Source organism: Pleurodeles waltl, chromosome 3_1 (genome assembly GCF_031143425.1).
Source record: "Pleurodeles waltl isolate 20211129_DDA chromosome 3_1, aPleWal1.hap1.20221129, whole genome shotgun sequence".
In the NCBI taxonomy this organism is placed as follows: Eukaryota; Metazoa; Chordata; class Amphibia; order Caudata; family Salamandridae; genus Pleurodeles; species Pleurodeles waltl.
The window spans coordinates 1,909,594,675-1,909,608,471 of NC_090440.1; the positions used below are offsets into that span (position 1 = coordinate 1,909,594,675).

The 13,797-nt window shown below is 48.6% G+C and overlaps 1 protein-coding gene across 1 annotated transcript in view; it reads right to left on the reverse strand.

Moving 5' to 3' along the window:
• The window catches only part of LOC138285751 (aldehyde oxidase-like), a 588,222-nt gene that overhangs the window by 293,120 nt on the left and 281,305 nt on the right, over positions 1 to 13,797 (reverse strand). The window contains 1 exon segment of the mRNA XM_069226091.1: positions 113 to 202. Coding sequence (XP_069082192.1) covers positions 113 to 202 — 90 coding nt within the window.

A 13,797-nucleotide genomic window follows, 5' to 3' on the forward strand; every position in this document is an offset into this window, starting at 1 on the left:
GGTGCTTATTAACATCCGAGGCACGCATGGTCAGTCAAGTGGAAAGAGAATGGATTGTCAAACGAAATCACAAGACCAACGGTAACAAGGGCGTGCCTGTCAGTTCACTCACCTCATAGACCTGCACGCTCTGTAGGGGCTCCCTCTGGAGATCTTCCAGGGCACTTGTGAACTGCTTCGGTAGCTCACGGTAACTTGGCACCTGGAAGGCGGAAGCAATATGTCAGCCATAGTGTGAACAAAGAGCACCAGCCCACCGCTGGAATACAGCTGCCCCAGATACAGAAAGACACGGCAATTGAGTTTACAACTAATGTACTTCGTACACAGTACCACATGACGCCTGTAAAGTGTCCTAGCTGCTTGAAACAATATGTCACCAAACACGAGAGAATCCAGAACAAAATACATACTTGCAATCTCGTATGCAAACATCTTAAATAACTAACATAACGTGTATTTTGTAAAGCGCATGTTCACCCTTAGGCCTCTTGTCGCTGAATAACAGACATTTATTGTTACCCAACTCAATGGTACTCATTTTATCGACCTCAGAATTTTGGATGAAAGGCTGAGTGGACCTGCTGGGATTTGAACCTGTGACCATGAGGTCAAACACAGGCCTCTATAGTGCACACATTAGTCCACCAAGCCACCAAACCCAGCTAAATAGGTTAAAATACCTAAATCCATCGGTTCAGTTAACTGTGTTCATATGGCACCTTATTTTACTGCCTTACGCTTGAGGCAACACTTTTATAGGTCGCACCTAGCTGTCAGTTGCCAAAGACAAATGTGGACAGTACCAATACTTTGTGTGGACTTTGGGTTAGCCCACTGATACCCATTGAGTTATTTCCTTGTCAGTCTCTTCTTATTCGATCCTCTTCTTGTGTTTGTCCCTCTCCTGGAGCATACTTTCTTTACAATTCTTTTGACTGGGTGACTTGTATCTTTTTGCTGGGTACATTCAGGGATGGGACAAACACTGCATGGGAGTGCTTGTGTTGGATTGCTCGCTGCCTCGTGTGCTGCTTGCCTCCCTGCTACTATTGTCTCGCCGTGTTGCTCTCCCACCCCCAGGTTTTCCTTTGCTTACCGCACCCTTTCTCATCCAGCCTTTTTAGTTTGAGTGCACAAGCGCTTTGACTTGTTTTAAGTATTGTGGGCTTTTAACCACACCCACCTCACGCCCATCACTTTCGCTTGTTCGTGGGCTTGCATTTTAAAAGTCCCTTGATGACATCTGTAAATTGCTTTACATTTGTCCCACCTTTGACCGGATTTCTTACCTCCTTGCAGGCTGACCCTGTTGCATGGATAATTGCACGATTGCCGATATACTTCAGCGTGGGCAAGCTACTTTGTCCTTTTGTCTCTCCCATTCGCATTGCGCTCTAAGGCAGCCATGGCGCTCACAGCCCCAAAAGCGCAAACTTGATCGGCGGTATTGCAGGCACGGTCACATTGTTTTGTTTTGTCTCTCCTTTGCGCTGCACGGCAGCCATAAATCATGCCCTTGTTGTCACATTGTAAAATAAAAAGTAAAAAATCTGAAATATTTTGTACAGATTCTTGCTGGCTTCCTTTAGATTTAGCTGAAATTAAGTGTGCAAAATTAATTAAAAGAAAATACATTTGTGCATATTTATGCACTCAAGTATACGTGATTAGCAAAGAACAGGCACGCTCATGAAAGAGCACGCATCCAGATCAAACTTTTCGATCGCCACAACATGGCGCTGGCTTCATACATCCAGTCGTAGAACACGACTACCACATTGTGTCAGGAGGAGTGGTGCCAGAGGCAGTTCAAATGTTGACCAGGAATGAAGGTAAGCTGTCTTCAGCATCTTCTTGTATAGCGATGTAAGGAAATGCCTCCTTGGCATGGTTGCCCCCTGACTTTTTGCCTTTGCTGATGCTATGTTTACAATTGAAAGTGTGCTGAGGCCTGCTAACCAGGCCCCAGCACCAGTGTTCTTTTCCTAACCTGTACTTTTGTATCCACAATTGGCAGACCCTGGCATCCAGATAAGTCCCTTGTAACTGGTACTTCTAGTACCAAGGGCCCTGATGCCAAGGAAGGTCTCTAAGGGCTGCAGCATGTCTTATGCCACCCTGGAGACCTCTCACTCAGCACAGACACACTGCTTGCCAGCTTGTGTGTGCTAGTGAGGACAAAACGAGTAAGTCGACATGGCACTCCCCTCAGGGTGCCATGCCAGCCTCTCACTGCCTATGCAGTATAGGTAAGACACCCCTCTAGCAGGCCTTACAGCCCTAAGGCAGGGTGCACTATACCATAGGTGAGGGTACCAGTGCATGAGCATGGTACCCCTACAGTGTCTAAACAAAACCTTAGACATTGTAAGTGCAGGGTAGCCATAAGAGTATATGGTCTGGGAGTCTGTCTAACACGAACTCCACAGCACCATAATGGCTACACTGAAAACTGGGAAGTTTGGTATCAAACTTCTCAGCACAATAAATGCACACTGATGCCAGTGTACATTTTATTGTAAAGTACACCACAGAGGGCACCTTAGAGGTGCCCCCTGAAACTTAACCGACTGTCTGTGTAGGCTGACTAGTTCCAGCAGCCTGCCACACCAGAGACATGTTGCTGGCCCCATGGGGAGAGTGCCTTTGTCACTCTGAGGCCAGTAACAAAGCCTGCACTGGGTGGAGATGCTAACACCTCCCCCAGGCAGGAGCTGTGACACCTGGCGGTGAGCCTCAAAGGCTCACCCCTTTGTCACAGCCCAGCAGGGCACTCCAGCTTAGTGGAGTTGCCCGCCCCCTCCGGCCACGGCCCCCACTTTTGGCGGCAAGGCTGGAGGGAACAAAGAAAGCAACAAGGAGGAGTCACTGGCCAGTCGGGACAGCCCCTAAGGTGTCCTGAGCTGAGGTGACTCTGACTTTTAGAAATCCTCCATCTTGCAGATGGAGGATTCCCCCAATAGGGTTAGGATTGTGACCCCCTCCCCTTGGGAGGAGGCACAAAGAGGGTGTACCCACCCTCAGGGCTAGTAGCCATTGGCTACTAACCCCCCAGACCTAAACACGCCCTTAAATTTAGTATTTAAGGGCTACCCTGAACCCTAGAAAATTAGATTCCTGCAACTACAAGAAGAAGGACTGCCTAGCTGAAAACCCCTGCAGAGGAAGACCAGAAGACGACTACTGCCTTGGCTCCAGAAACTCACCGGCCTGTCTCCTGCCTTCCAAAGATCTTGCTCCAGCGACGCCTTCCAAAGGGACCAGCGACCTCGACATCCTCTGAGGACTGCCCCTGCTTCGAAAAGACAAGAAACTCCTGAGGACAGCGGACCTGCTCCAAGAAAGGCCGCAACTTTGTTTCCAGCAGCCTTGAAAGAACCCTGCAAGCTCCCCGCAAGAAGCGTGAGACTTGCAACACTGCACCCGGCGACCCCGACTCGGCTGGTGGAGATCCAACACCTCAGGAGGGACCCCAGGACTACTCTGATACTGTGAGTACCAAAACCTGTCCCCCCTGAGCCCCCACAGCCCCGCCTGCAGAGGGAATCCCGAGGCTTCCCCTGACCGCGACTCTTTGAATCCTAAGTCCCGACGCCTGGGAGAGACCCTGCACCCGCAGCCCCCAGGACCTGAAGGACCGGACTTTCACTGGAGAAGTGACCCCCAGGAGTCCCTCTCCCTTGCCCAAGTGGAGGTTTCCCCGAGGAACCCCCCCCTTGCCTGCCTGCAGCGCTGAAGAGATCCCGAGATCTCTCATAGACTAACATTGCGAACCCGACGCTTGTTTCTACACTGCACCCGGCCGCCCCCGCGCCGCTGAGGGTGAAATTTCTGTGTGGGCTTGTGTCCCCCCCGGTGCCCTACAAAACCCCTCTGGTCTGCCCTCCGAAGACGCGGGTACTTACCTGCAAGCAGACCGGAACCGGGGCACCCCCTTCTCTCCATTCTAGCCTATGTGTTTTGGGCACCACTTTGAACTCTGCACCTGACCGGCCCTGAGCTGCTGGTGTGGTGACTTTGGGGTTGCTCTGAACCCCCAACGGTGGGCTACCTTGGACCAAGAACTGAACCCTGTAAGTGTCTTACTTACCGGGTAAAACTAACAAAAACTTACCTCCCCCAGGAACTGTGAAAATTGCACTAAGTGTCCACTTTTAAAACAGCTATTTGTCAATAACTTGTAAAGTATACATGCAATTTTTATGATTTAAAGTTCCTAAAGTACTTACCTGCAATACCTTTCGAATGAGATATTACATGTAGAATTTGAACCTGTGGTTCTTAAAATAAACTAAGAAAAGATATTTTTCTATACAAAAACCTATTGGCTGGATTTGTCTCTGAGTGTGTGTACCTCATTTATTGTCTATGTGTATGTACAACAAATGCTTAACACTACTCCTTGGATAAGCCTACTGCTCGACCACACTACCACAAAATAGAGCATTAGTATTATCTATTTTTACCACTATTTTACCTCTAAGGGGAACCCTTGGACTCTGTGCATGCTAATCCTTACTTTGAAATAGCACATACAGAGCCAACTTCCTACATTGGTGGATCAGCGGTGGGGTACAAGACTTTGCATTTGCTGGACTACTCAGCCAATACCTGATCACACGACAAATTCCAAAATTGTCATTAGAAATTGATTTTTGCAATTTGAAAAGTTTTCTAAATTCTTAAAAGACCTGCTAGGGCCTTGAGTTAGATCCTGTTTAGCATTTCTTTTAGAGTTTAAAAGTTTGTAAAAGTTTGAATTAGATTCTAGGACCAGTTGTAGATTCTTAAAAAGTATTCCAACTTTTAGAAACAAAATGTCTAGCACAGATGTGACTGTGGTGGAACTCAACACCACACCTTACCTCCATCTTAAGATGAGGGAGCTAAGGTCACTCTGTAAAATAAAGAAAATAACAATGGGCCCCAAACCTACCAAAATACAGCTCCAGGAGCTTTTGGCAGAGTTTGAAAAGGCCAACCCCTCTGAGGGTGGCAACTCAGAGGAAGAGGATAGTGACTTGGAGGACAATTCCCCCCTACCAGTCCTATCTAGGGAGAACAGGGTCCCTCAAACCCTGACTCCAAAAATAATAGTCAGAGATGCTGGTTCCCTCACAGGAGAGACCAACACCTCTGAAATCACTGAGGATAACCCCAGTGAAGAGGACATCCAGTTAGCCAGGATGGCCAAAAGATTGGCTTTGGAAAGACAGATCCTAGCCATAGAGAGGGAAAGACAAGAGATGGGCCTAGGACCCATCAATGGTGGCAGCAACATAAATAGGGTCAGAGATTCTCCTGACATGTTGAAAATCCCTAAAGGGATTGTAACTAAATATGAAGATGGTGATGACATCACCAAATGGTTCACAGCTTTTGAGAGGGCTTGTGTAACCAGAAAAGTGAACAGATCTCACTGGGGTGCTCTCCTTTGGGAAATGTTCACAGGAAAGTGTAGGGATAGACTCCTCACACTCTCTGGACAAGATGCAGAATCTTATGACCTCATGAAGGGTACCCTGATTGAGGGCTTTGGATTCTCCACTGAGGAGTATAGGATTAGATTCAGGGGGGCTCAAAAATCCTCGAGCCAGACCTGGGTTGACTTTGTAGACTACTCAGTGAAAACACTAGATGGTTGGATTCAAGGCAGTGGTGTAAGTAATTATGATGGGCTGTACAATTTATTTGTGAAAGAACACCTGTTAAGTAATTGTTTCAATGATAAACTGCATCAGCATCTGGTAGACCTAGGACCAATTTCTCCCCAAGAATTGGGAAAGAAGGCGGACCATTGGGTCAAGACAAGGGTGTCCAAGACTTCAACAGGGGGTGACCAAAAGAAAGGGGTCACAAAGACTCCCCAGGGGAAGGGTGATGAGACAACCAAAACTAAAACTAGTAAAGAGTCTTCTACAGGCCCCCAAAAACCTGCACAGGAGGGTGGGCCCAGAGCCTCTTCACAAAACAATGGGTACAAGGGTAAAAACTTTGATCCCAAAAAGGCCTGGTGTCATAGCTGTAAACAGCATGGACACCAAACTGGAGACAAGGCCTGTCCCAAGAAAGGTTCCACTCCAAACTCCCATCCAGGTAACACTGGTATGGCTAGTCTCCAAGTGGGATCAACAGTGTGCCCAGAGCAAATCAGGGTCCACACTGAAGCTACTCTAGTTTCTGAGGGTGGGGTGGATTTAGCCACACTAGCTGTCTGGCCGCCTAACATGCAAAAATACAGACAGCAACTCTTAATTAATGGGACTAGAATAGAGGGCCTGAGGGATACAGGTGCCAGTGTCACCATGGTGACAGAGAAACTGGTTTCCCCTGGCCAATACCTGACTGGAAAAACTTACACAGTCACCAACGCTGACAATCAGAGAAAAGTACATCCCATGGCAATGGTTACTTTAGAATGGGGAGGGGTCAATGGCCTGAAACAGGTGGTGGTCTCCTCAAATATCCCAGTGGACTGTCTGCTTGGAAATGACCTGGAGTCCTCAGCATGGGCTGAGGTAGAACTAAAAACCCATGCAGCAATGCTGGGTATCCCTGAACTGGTGTGTGTGAAAACAAGAGCACAGTGCAAGGCACAGGGTGAACAAGTAGAGCTGGAGTCTGGAAGAATGGCCCAGCCTACCAAGAGAACAGGAAAGTCAGTTGGGAAACCAACTGCAACACAGCAAAAGAAAGGGAACCTCTCTTCTCAGGAAGAAGTTCTGCCCTCTGAGGGAACTGAGCCTTTGGAGCTTGAACCTTATCAGGTTGAGCTCTTAGGCCCAGGGGGACCCTCAAGGGAGGAGCTGTGTAAGGGACAAGAAACCTGTCCCTCTCTTGAAGGCCTTAGGCAGCAAGCTGCTGAAGAGTCCAAGGGCAAGAAAAATGGAACACATAGGGTCTATTGGGAAGATGGACTCCTGTACACTGAGGCCAGAGACCCCAAACCTGGTGCCACTAGGAGAGTGGTAGTGCCTCAGCTGTTCAGAGAGTTCATCCTAACATTGGCCCATGACATTCCCCTTGCTGGACATTTGGGACAAACCAAGACGTGGGAGAGGTTAGTCAACCACTTCTACTGGCCCAATATGTCCAACATGGTTAAGGAGTTTTGCCTCTCCTGCCCCACCTGTCAAGCCAGTGGTAAGACAGGTGGGCACCCAAAGGCCCCCCTCATTCCACTTCCAGTGGTGGGGGTCCCCTTTGAAAGAGTGGGTGTGGACATAGTTGGTCCACTGGAACCTCCCACAGCCTCAGGAAATATGTATATCCTGGTAGTAGTGGATCATGCTACCAGGTATCCTGAAGCTATTCCCCTTAGGTCGACTACTGCCCCTGCAGTAGCCAAGGCCCTCATTGGTATCTTTACCAGAGTGGGTTTCCCTAAGGAGGTGGTGTCTGACAGAGGTACCAACTTCATGTCAGCATACCTGAAACATATGTGGAATGAGTGTGGAGTGACTTATAAATTCACTACACCTTACCATCCACAAACTAATGGCTTAGTTGAGAGATTCAACAAGACATTAAAGGGCATGATCATGGGGCTCCCAGAAAAACTCAAAAGGAGATGGGATGTCCTCTTGCCATGTCTGCTTTTCGCTTACAGAGAGGTGCCACAGAAGGGAGTAGGATTCTCACCCTTTGAACTTCTGTTTGGTCATCCTGTAAGGGGACCACTTGCTCTTGTTAAAGAAGGCTGGGAGAGACCTCTCCATGAGCCTAAACAAGACATAGTGGACTATGTACTTGGCCTTCGCTCTAGAATGGCAGAGTACATGGAAAAGGCAACCAAAAACCTTGAGGCCAGCCAACAGCTCCAGAAGTTTTGGTATGACCAAAAGGCTGCACTGGTTGAGTTCCAACCAGGGCAGAAAGTCTGGGTTCTGGAGCCTGTGGCTCCCAGGGCACTCCAGGACAAATGGAGTGGCCCTTACCCAGTACTAGAAAGGAAGAGTCAGGTCACCTACCTGGTGGACCTGGGCACAAGCAGGAGCCCCAAGAGGGTGATCCATGTGAACCGCCTTAAGCTCTTCCATGACAGGGCTGATGTGAATCTGTTGATGGTAACAGATGAGGATCAGGAGGCAGAGAGTGAACCTCTCCCTGATCTTCTGTCATCAGACCCAAAAGATGGCTCAGTAGATGGAGTGATCTACTCAGACACCCTCTCTGGCCAACAGCAAGCTGATTGTAGGAGAGTCCTACAACAGTTTCCTGAACTCTTCTCCTTAACCCCTGGTCAGACACACCTGTGTACCCATGATGTGGACACAGGAGACAGCATGCCTGTCAAAAACAAAATCTTTAGACAGTCTGACCATGTTAAGGAAAGCATTAAGGTGGAAGTCCACAAGATGCTGGAATTGGGAGTAATTGAGCGCTCTGACAGCCCCTGGGCTAGCCCAGTGGTCTTAGTCCCCAAACCTCACACCAAAGATGGAAAGAAAGAGATGAGGTTTTGTGTGGACTACAGAGGGCTCAACTCTGTCACCAAGACAGATGCTCATCCAATTCCTAGAGCTGATGAGCTCATAGATAAATTAGGTGCTGCCAAATTCTTAAGTACCTTTGACTTGACAGCAGGGTACTGGCAAATAAAAATGGCACCTGGAGCAAAAGAGAAAACAGCATTCTCCACACCTGATGGGCATTATCAGTTTACTGTTATGCCCTTTGGTTTAAAGAATGCCCCTGCCACCTTCCAAAGGTTGGTGAATCAAGTCCTTGCTGGCTTGGAGTCCTTTAGCACAGCTTATCTTGATGATATTGCTGTCTTTAGCTCCACCTGGCAGGATCACCTGGTCCACCTGAAGAAGGTTTTGCAGGCTCTGCAATCTGCAGGCCTCTCTATCAAGGCATCCAAATGCCAGATAGGGCAGGGAACTGTGGTTTACTTGGGCCACCTTGTAGGTGGAGGCCAAGTTCAGCCACTCCAACCCAAGATCCAGACTATTCTGGACTGGGTAGCTCCAAAAACCCAGACTCAAGTCAGGGCATTCCTTGGCTTGACTGGGTATTACAGGAGGTTTGTGAAGGGATATGGATCCATTGTGACAGCCCTCACTGAACTCACCTCCAAGAAAATGCCCAAGAAAGTGAACTGGACTGTGGAATGCCAACAGGCCTTTGACACCCTGAAACAGGCAATGTGCTCAGCACCAGTTCTAAAAGCTCCAGATTATTCTAAGCAGTTCATTGTGCAGACTGATGCCTCTGAACATGGGATAGGGGCAGTTTTGTCCCAAACAAATGATGATGGCCTTGACCAGCCTGTTGCTTTCATTAGCAGGAGGTTACTCCCCAGGGAGCAGCGTTGGAGTGCCATTGAGAGGGAGGCCTTTGCTGTGGTTTGGTCCCTGAAGAAGCTGAGACCATACCTCTTTGGGACTCACTTCCTAGTTCAAACTGACCACAGACCTCTCAAATGGCTGATGCAAATGAAAGGTGAAAATCCTAAACTGTTGAGGTGGTCCATCTCCCTACAGGGAATGGACTTTATAGTGGAACACAGACCTGGGACTGCCCATGCCAATGCAGATGGCTTTCCAGGTTCTTCCACTTAGAAAATGAAGACTCTCTTGGGAAAGGTTAGTCTCATCCTCTTTCGTTTGGGGGGGGGTTGTGTAAGGAAATGCCTCCTTGGCATGGTTGCCCCCTGACTTTTTGCCTTTGCTGATGCTATGTTTACAATTGAAAGTGTGCTGAGGCCTGCTAACCAGGCCCCAGCACCAGTGTTCTTTCCCTAACCTGTACTTTTGTATCCACAATTGGCAGACCCTGGCATCCAGATAAGTCCCTTGTAACTGGTACTTCTAGTACCAAGGGCCCTGATGCCAAGGAAGGTCTCTAAGGGCTGCAGCATGTCTTATGCCACCCTGGAGACCTCTCACTCAGCACAGACACACTGCTTGCCAGCTTGTGTGTGCTAGTGAGGACAAAACGAGTAAGTCGACATGGCACTCCCCTCAGGGTGCCATGCCAGCCTCTCACTGCCTATGCAGTATAGGTAAGACACCCCTCTAGCAGGCCTTACAGCCCTAAGGCAGGGTGCACTATACCATAGGTGAGGGTACCAGTGCATGAGCATGGTACCCCTACAGTGTCTAAACAAAACCTTAGACATTGTAAGTGCAGGGTAGCCATAAGAGTATATGGTCTGGGAGTCTGTCTAACACGAACTCCACAGCACCATAATGGCTACACTGAAAACTGGGAAGTTTGGTATCAAACTTCTCAGCACAATAAATGCACACTGATGCCAGTGTACATTTTATTGTAAAGTACACCACAGAGGGCACCTTAGAGGTGTCCCCTGAAACTTAACCGACTGTCTGTGTAGGCTGACTAGTTCCAGCAGCCTGCCACACCAGAGACATGTTGCTGGCCCCATGGGGAGAGTGCCTTTGTCACTCTGAGGCCAGTAACAAAGCCTGCACTGGGTGGAGATGCTAACACCTCCCCCAGGCAGGAGCTGTGACACCTGGCGGTGAGCCTCAAAGGCTCACCCCTTTGTCACAGCCCAGCAGGGCACTCCAGCTTAGTGGAGTTGCCCGCCCCCTCCGGCCACGGCCCCCACTTTTGGCGGCAAGGCTGGAGGGAACAAAGAAAGCAACAAGGAGGAGTCACTGGCCAGTCGGGACAGCCCCTAAGGTGTCCTGAGCTGAGGTGACTCTGACTTTTAGAAATCCTCCATCTTGCAGATGGAGGATTCCCCCAATAGGGTTAGGATTGTGACCCCCTCCCCTTGGGAGGAGGCACAAAGAGGGTGTACCCACCCTCAGGGCTAGTAGCCATTGGCTACTAACCCCCCAGACCTAAACACGCCCTTAAATTTAGTATTTAAGGGCTACCCTGAACCCTAGAAAATTAGATTCCTGCAACTACAAGAAGAAGGACTGCCTAGCTGAAAACCCCTGCAGAGGAAGACCAGAAGACGACTACTGCCTTGGCTCCAGAAACTCACCGGCCTGTCTCCTGCCTTCCAAAGATCCTGCTCCAGCGACGCCTTCCAAAGGGACCAGCGACCTCGACATCCTCTGAGGACTGCCCCTGCTTCGAAAAGACAAGAAACTCCCGAGGACAGCGGACCTGCTCCAAGAAAGGCCGCAACTTTGTTTCCAGCAGCCTTGAAAGAACCCTGCAAGCTCCCCGCAAGAAGCGTGAGACTTGCAACACTGCACCCGGCGACCCCGACTCGGCTGGTGGAGATCCAACACCTCAGGAGGGACCCCAGGACTACTCTGATACTGTGAGTACCAAAACCTGTCCCCCCTGAGCCCCCACAGCGCCGCCTGCAGAGGGAATCCCGAGGCTTCCCCTGACCGCGACTCTTTGAATCCTAAGTCCCGACGCCTGGGAGAGACCCTGCACCCGCAGCCCCCAGGACCTGAAGGACCGGACTTTCACTGGAGAAGTGACCCCCAGGAGTCCCTCTCCCTTGCCCAAGTGGAGGTTTCCCCGAGGAACCCCCCCCCTTGCCTGCCTGCAGCGCTGAAGAGATCCCGAGATCTCTCATAGACTAACATTGCGAACCCGACGCTTGTTTCTACACTGCACCCGGCCGCCCCCGCGCCGCTGAGGGTGAAATTTCTGTGTGGGCTTGTGTCCCCCCCGGTGCCCTACAAAACCCCTCTGGTCTGCCCTCCGAAGACGCGGGTACTTACCTGCAAGCAGACCGGAACCGGGGCACCCCCTTCTCTCCATTCTAGCCTATGTGTTTTGGGCACCACTTTGAACTCTGCACCTGACCGGCCCTGAGCTGCTGGTGTGGTGACTTTGGGGTTGCTCTGAACCCCCAACGGTGGGCTACCTTGGACCAAGAACTGAACCCTGTAAGTGTCTTACTTACCGGGTAAAACTAACAAAAACTTACCTCCCCCAGGAACTGTGAAAATTGCAGTGTGTCCACTTTTAAAACAGCTATTTGTCAATAACTTGTAAAGTATACATGCAATTTTTATGATTTAAAGTTCCTAAAGTACTTACCTGCAATACCTTTCGAATGAGATATTACATGTAGAATTTGAACCTGTGGTTCTTAAAATAAACTAAGAAAAGATATTTTTCTATACAAAAACCTATTGGCTGGATTTGTCTCTGAGTGTGTGTACCTCATTTATTGTCTATGTGTATGTACAACAAATGCTTAACACTACTCCTTGGATAAGCCTACTGCTCGACCACACTACCACAAAATAGAGCATTAGTATTATCTATTTTTACCACTATTTTACCTCTAAGGGGAACCCTTGGACTCTGTGCATGCTATTCCTTACTTTGAAATAGCACATACAGAGCCAACTTCCTACATTGGTGGATCAGCGGTGGGGTACAAGACTTTGCATTTGCTGGACTACTCAGCCAATACCTGATCACACGACAAATTCCAAAATTGTCATTAGAAATTGATTTTTGCAATTTGAAAAGTTTTCTAAATTCTTAAAAGACCTGCTAGGGCCTTGAGTTAGATCCTGTTTAGCATTTCTTTTAGAGTTTAAAAGTTTGTAAAAGTTTGAATTAGATTCTAGGACCAGTTGTAGATTCTTAAAAAGTATTCCAACTTTTAGAAACAAAATGTCTAGCACAGATGTGACTGTGGTGGAACTCGACACCACACCTTACCTCCATCTTAAGATGAGGGAGCTAAGGTCACTCTGTAAAATAAAGAAAATAACAATGGGCCCCAAACCTACCAAAATACAGCTCCAGGAGCTTTTGGCAGAGTTTGAAAAGGCCAACCCCTCTGAGGGTGGCAACTCAGAGGAAGAGGATAGTGACTTGGAGGACAATTCCCCCCTACCAGTCCTATCTAGGGAGAACAGGGTCCCTCAAACCCTGACTCCAAAAATAATAGTCAGAGATGCTGGTTCCCTCACAGGAGAGACCAACACCTCTGAAATCACTGAGGATAACCCCAGTGAAGAGGACATCCAGTTAGCCAGGATGGCCAAAAGATTGGCTTTGGAAAGACAGATCCTAGCCATAGAGAGGGAAAGACAAGAGATGGGCCTAGGACCCATCAATGGTGGCAGCAACATAAATAGGGTCAGAGATTCTCCTGACATGTTGAAAATCCCTAAAGGGATTGTAACTAAATATGAAGATGGTGATGACATCACCAAATGGTTCACAGCTTTTGAGAGGGCTTGTGTAACCAGAAAAGTGAACAGATCTCACTGGGGTGCTCTCCTTTGGGAAATGTTCACAGGAAAGTGTAGGGATAGACTCCTCACACTCTCTGGACAAGATGCAGAATCTTATGACCTCATGAAGGGTACCCTGATTGAGGGCTTTGGATTCTCCACTGAGGAGTATAGGATTAGATTCAGGGGGGCTCAAAAATCCTCGAGCCAGACCTGGGTTGACTTTGTAGACTACTCAGTGAAAACACTAGATGGTTGGATTCAAGGCAGTGGTGTAAGTAATTATGATGGGCTGTACAATTTATTTGTGAAAGAACACCTGTTAAGTAATTGTTTCAATGATAAACTGCATCAGCATCTGGTAGACCTAGGACCAATTTCTCCCCAAGAATTGGGAAAGAAGGCGGACCATTGGGTCAAGACAAGGGTGTCCAAGACTTCAACAGGGGGTGACCAAAAGAAAGGGGTCACAAAGACTCCCCAGGGGAAGGGTGATGAGACAACCAAAACTAAAACTAGTAAAGAGTCTTCTACAGGCCCCCAAAAACCTGCACAGGAGGGTGGGCCCAGAGCCTCTTCACAAAACAATGGGTACAAGGGTAAAAACTTTGATCCCAAAAAGGCCTGGTGTCATAGCTGTAAACAGCAT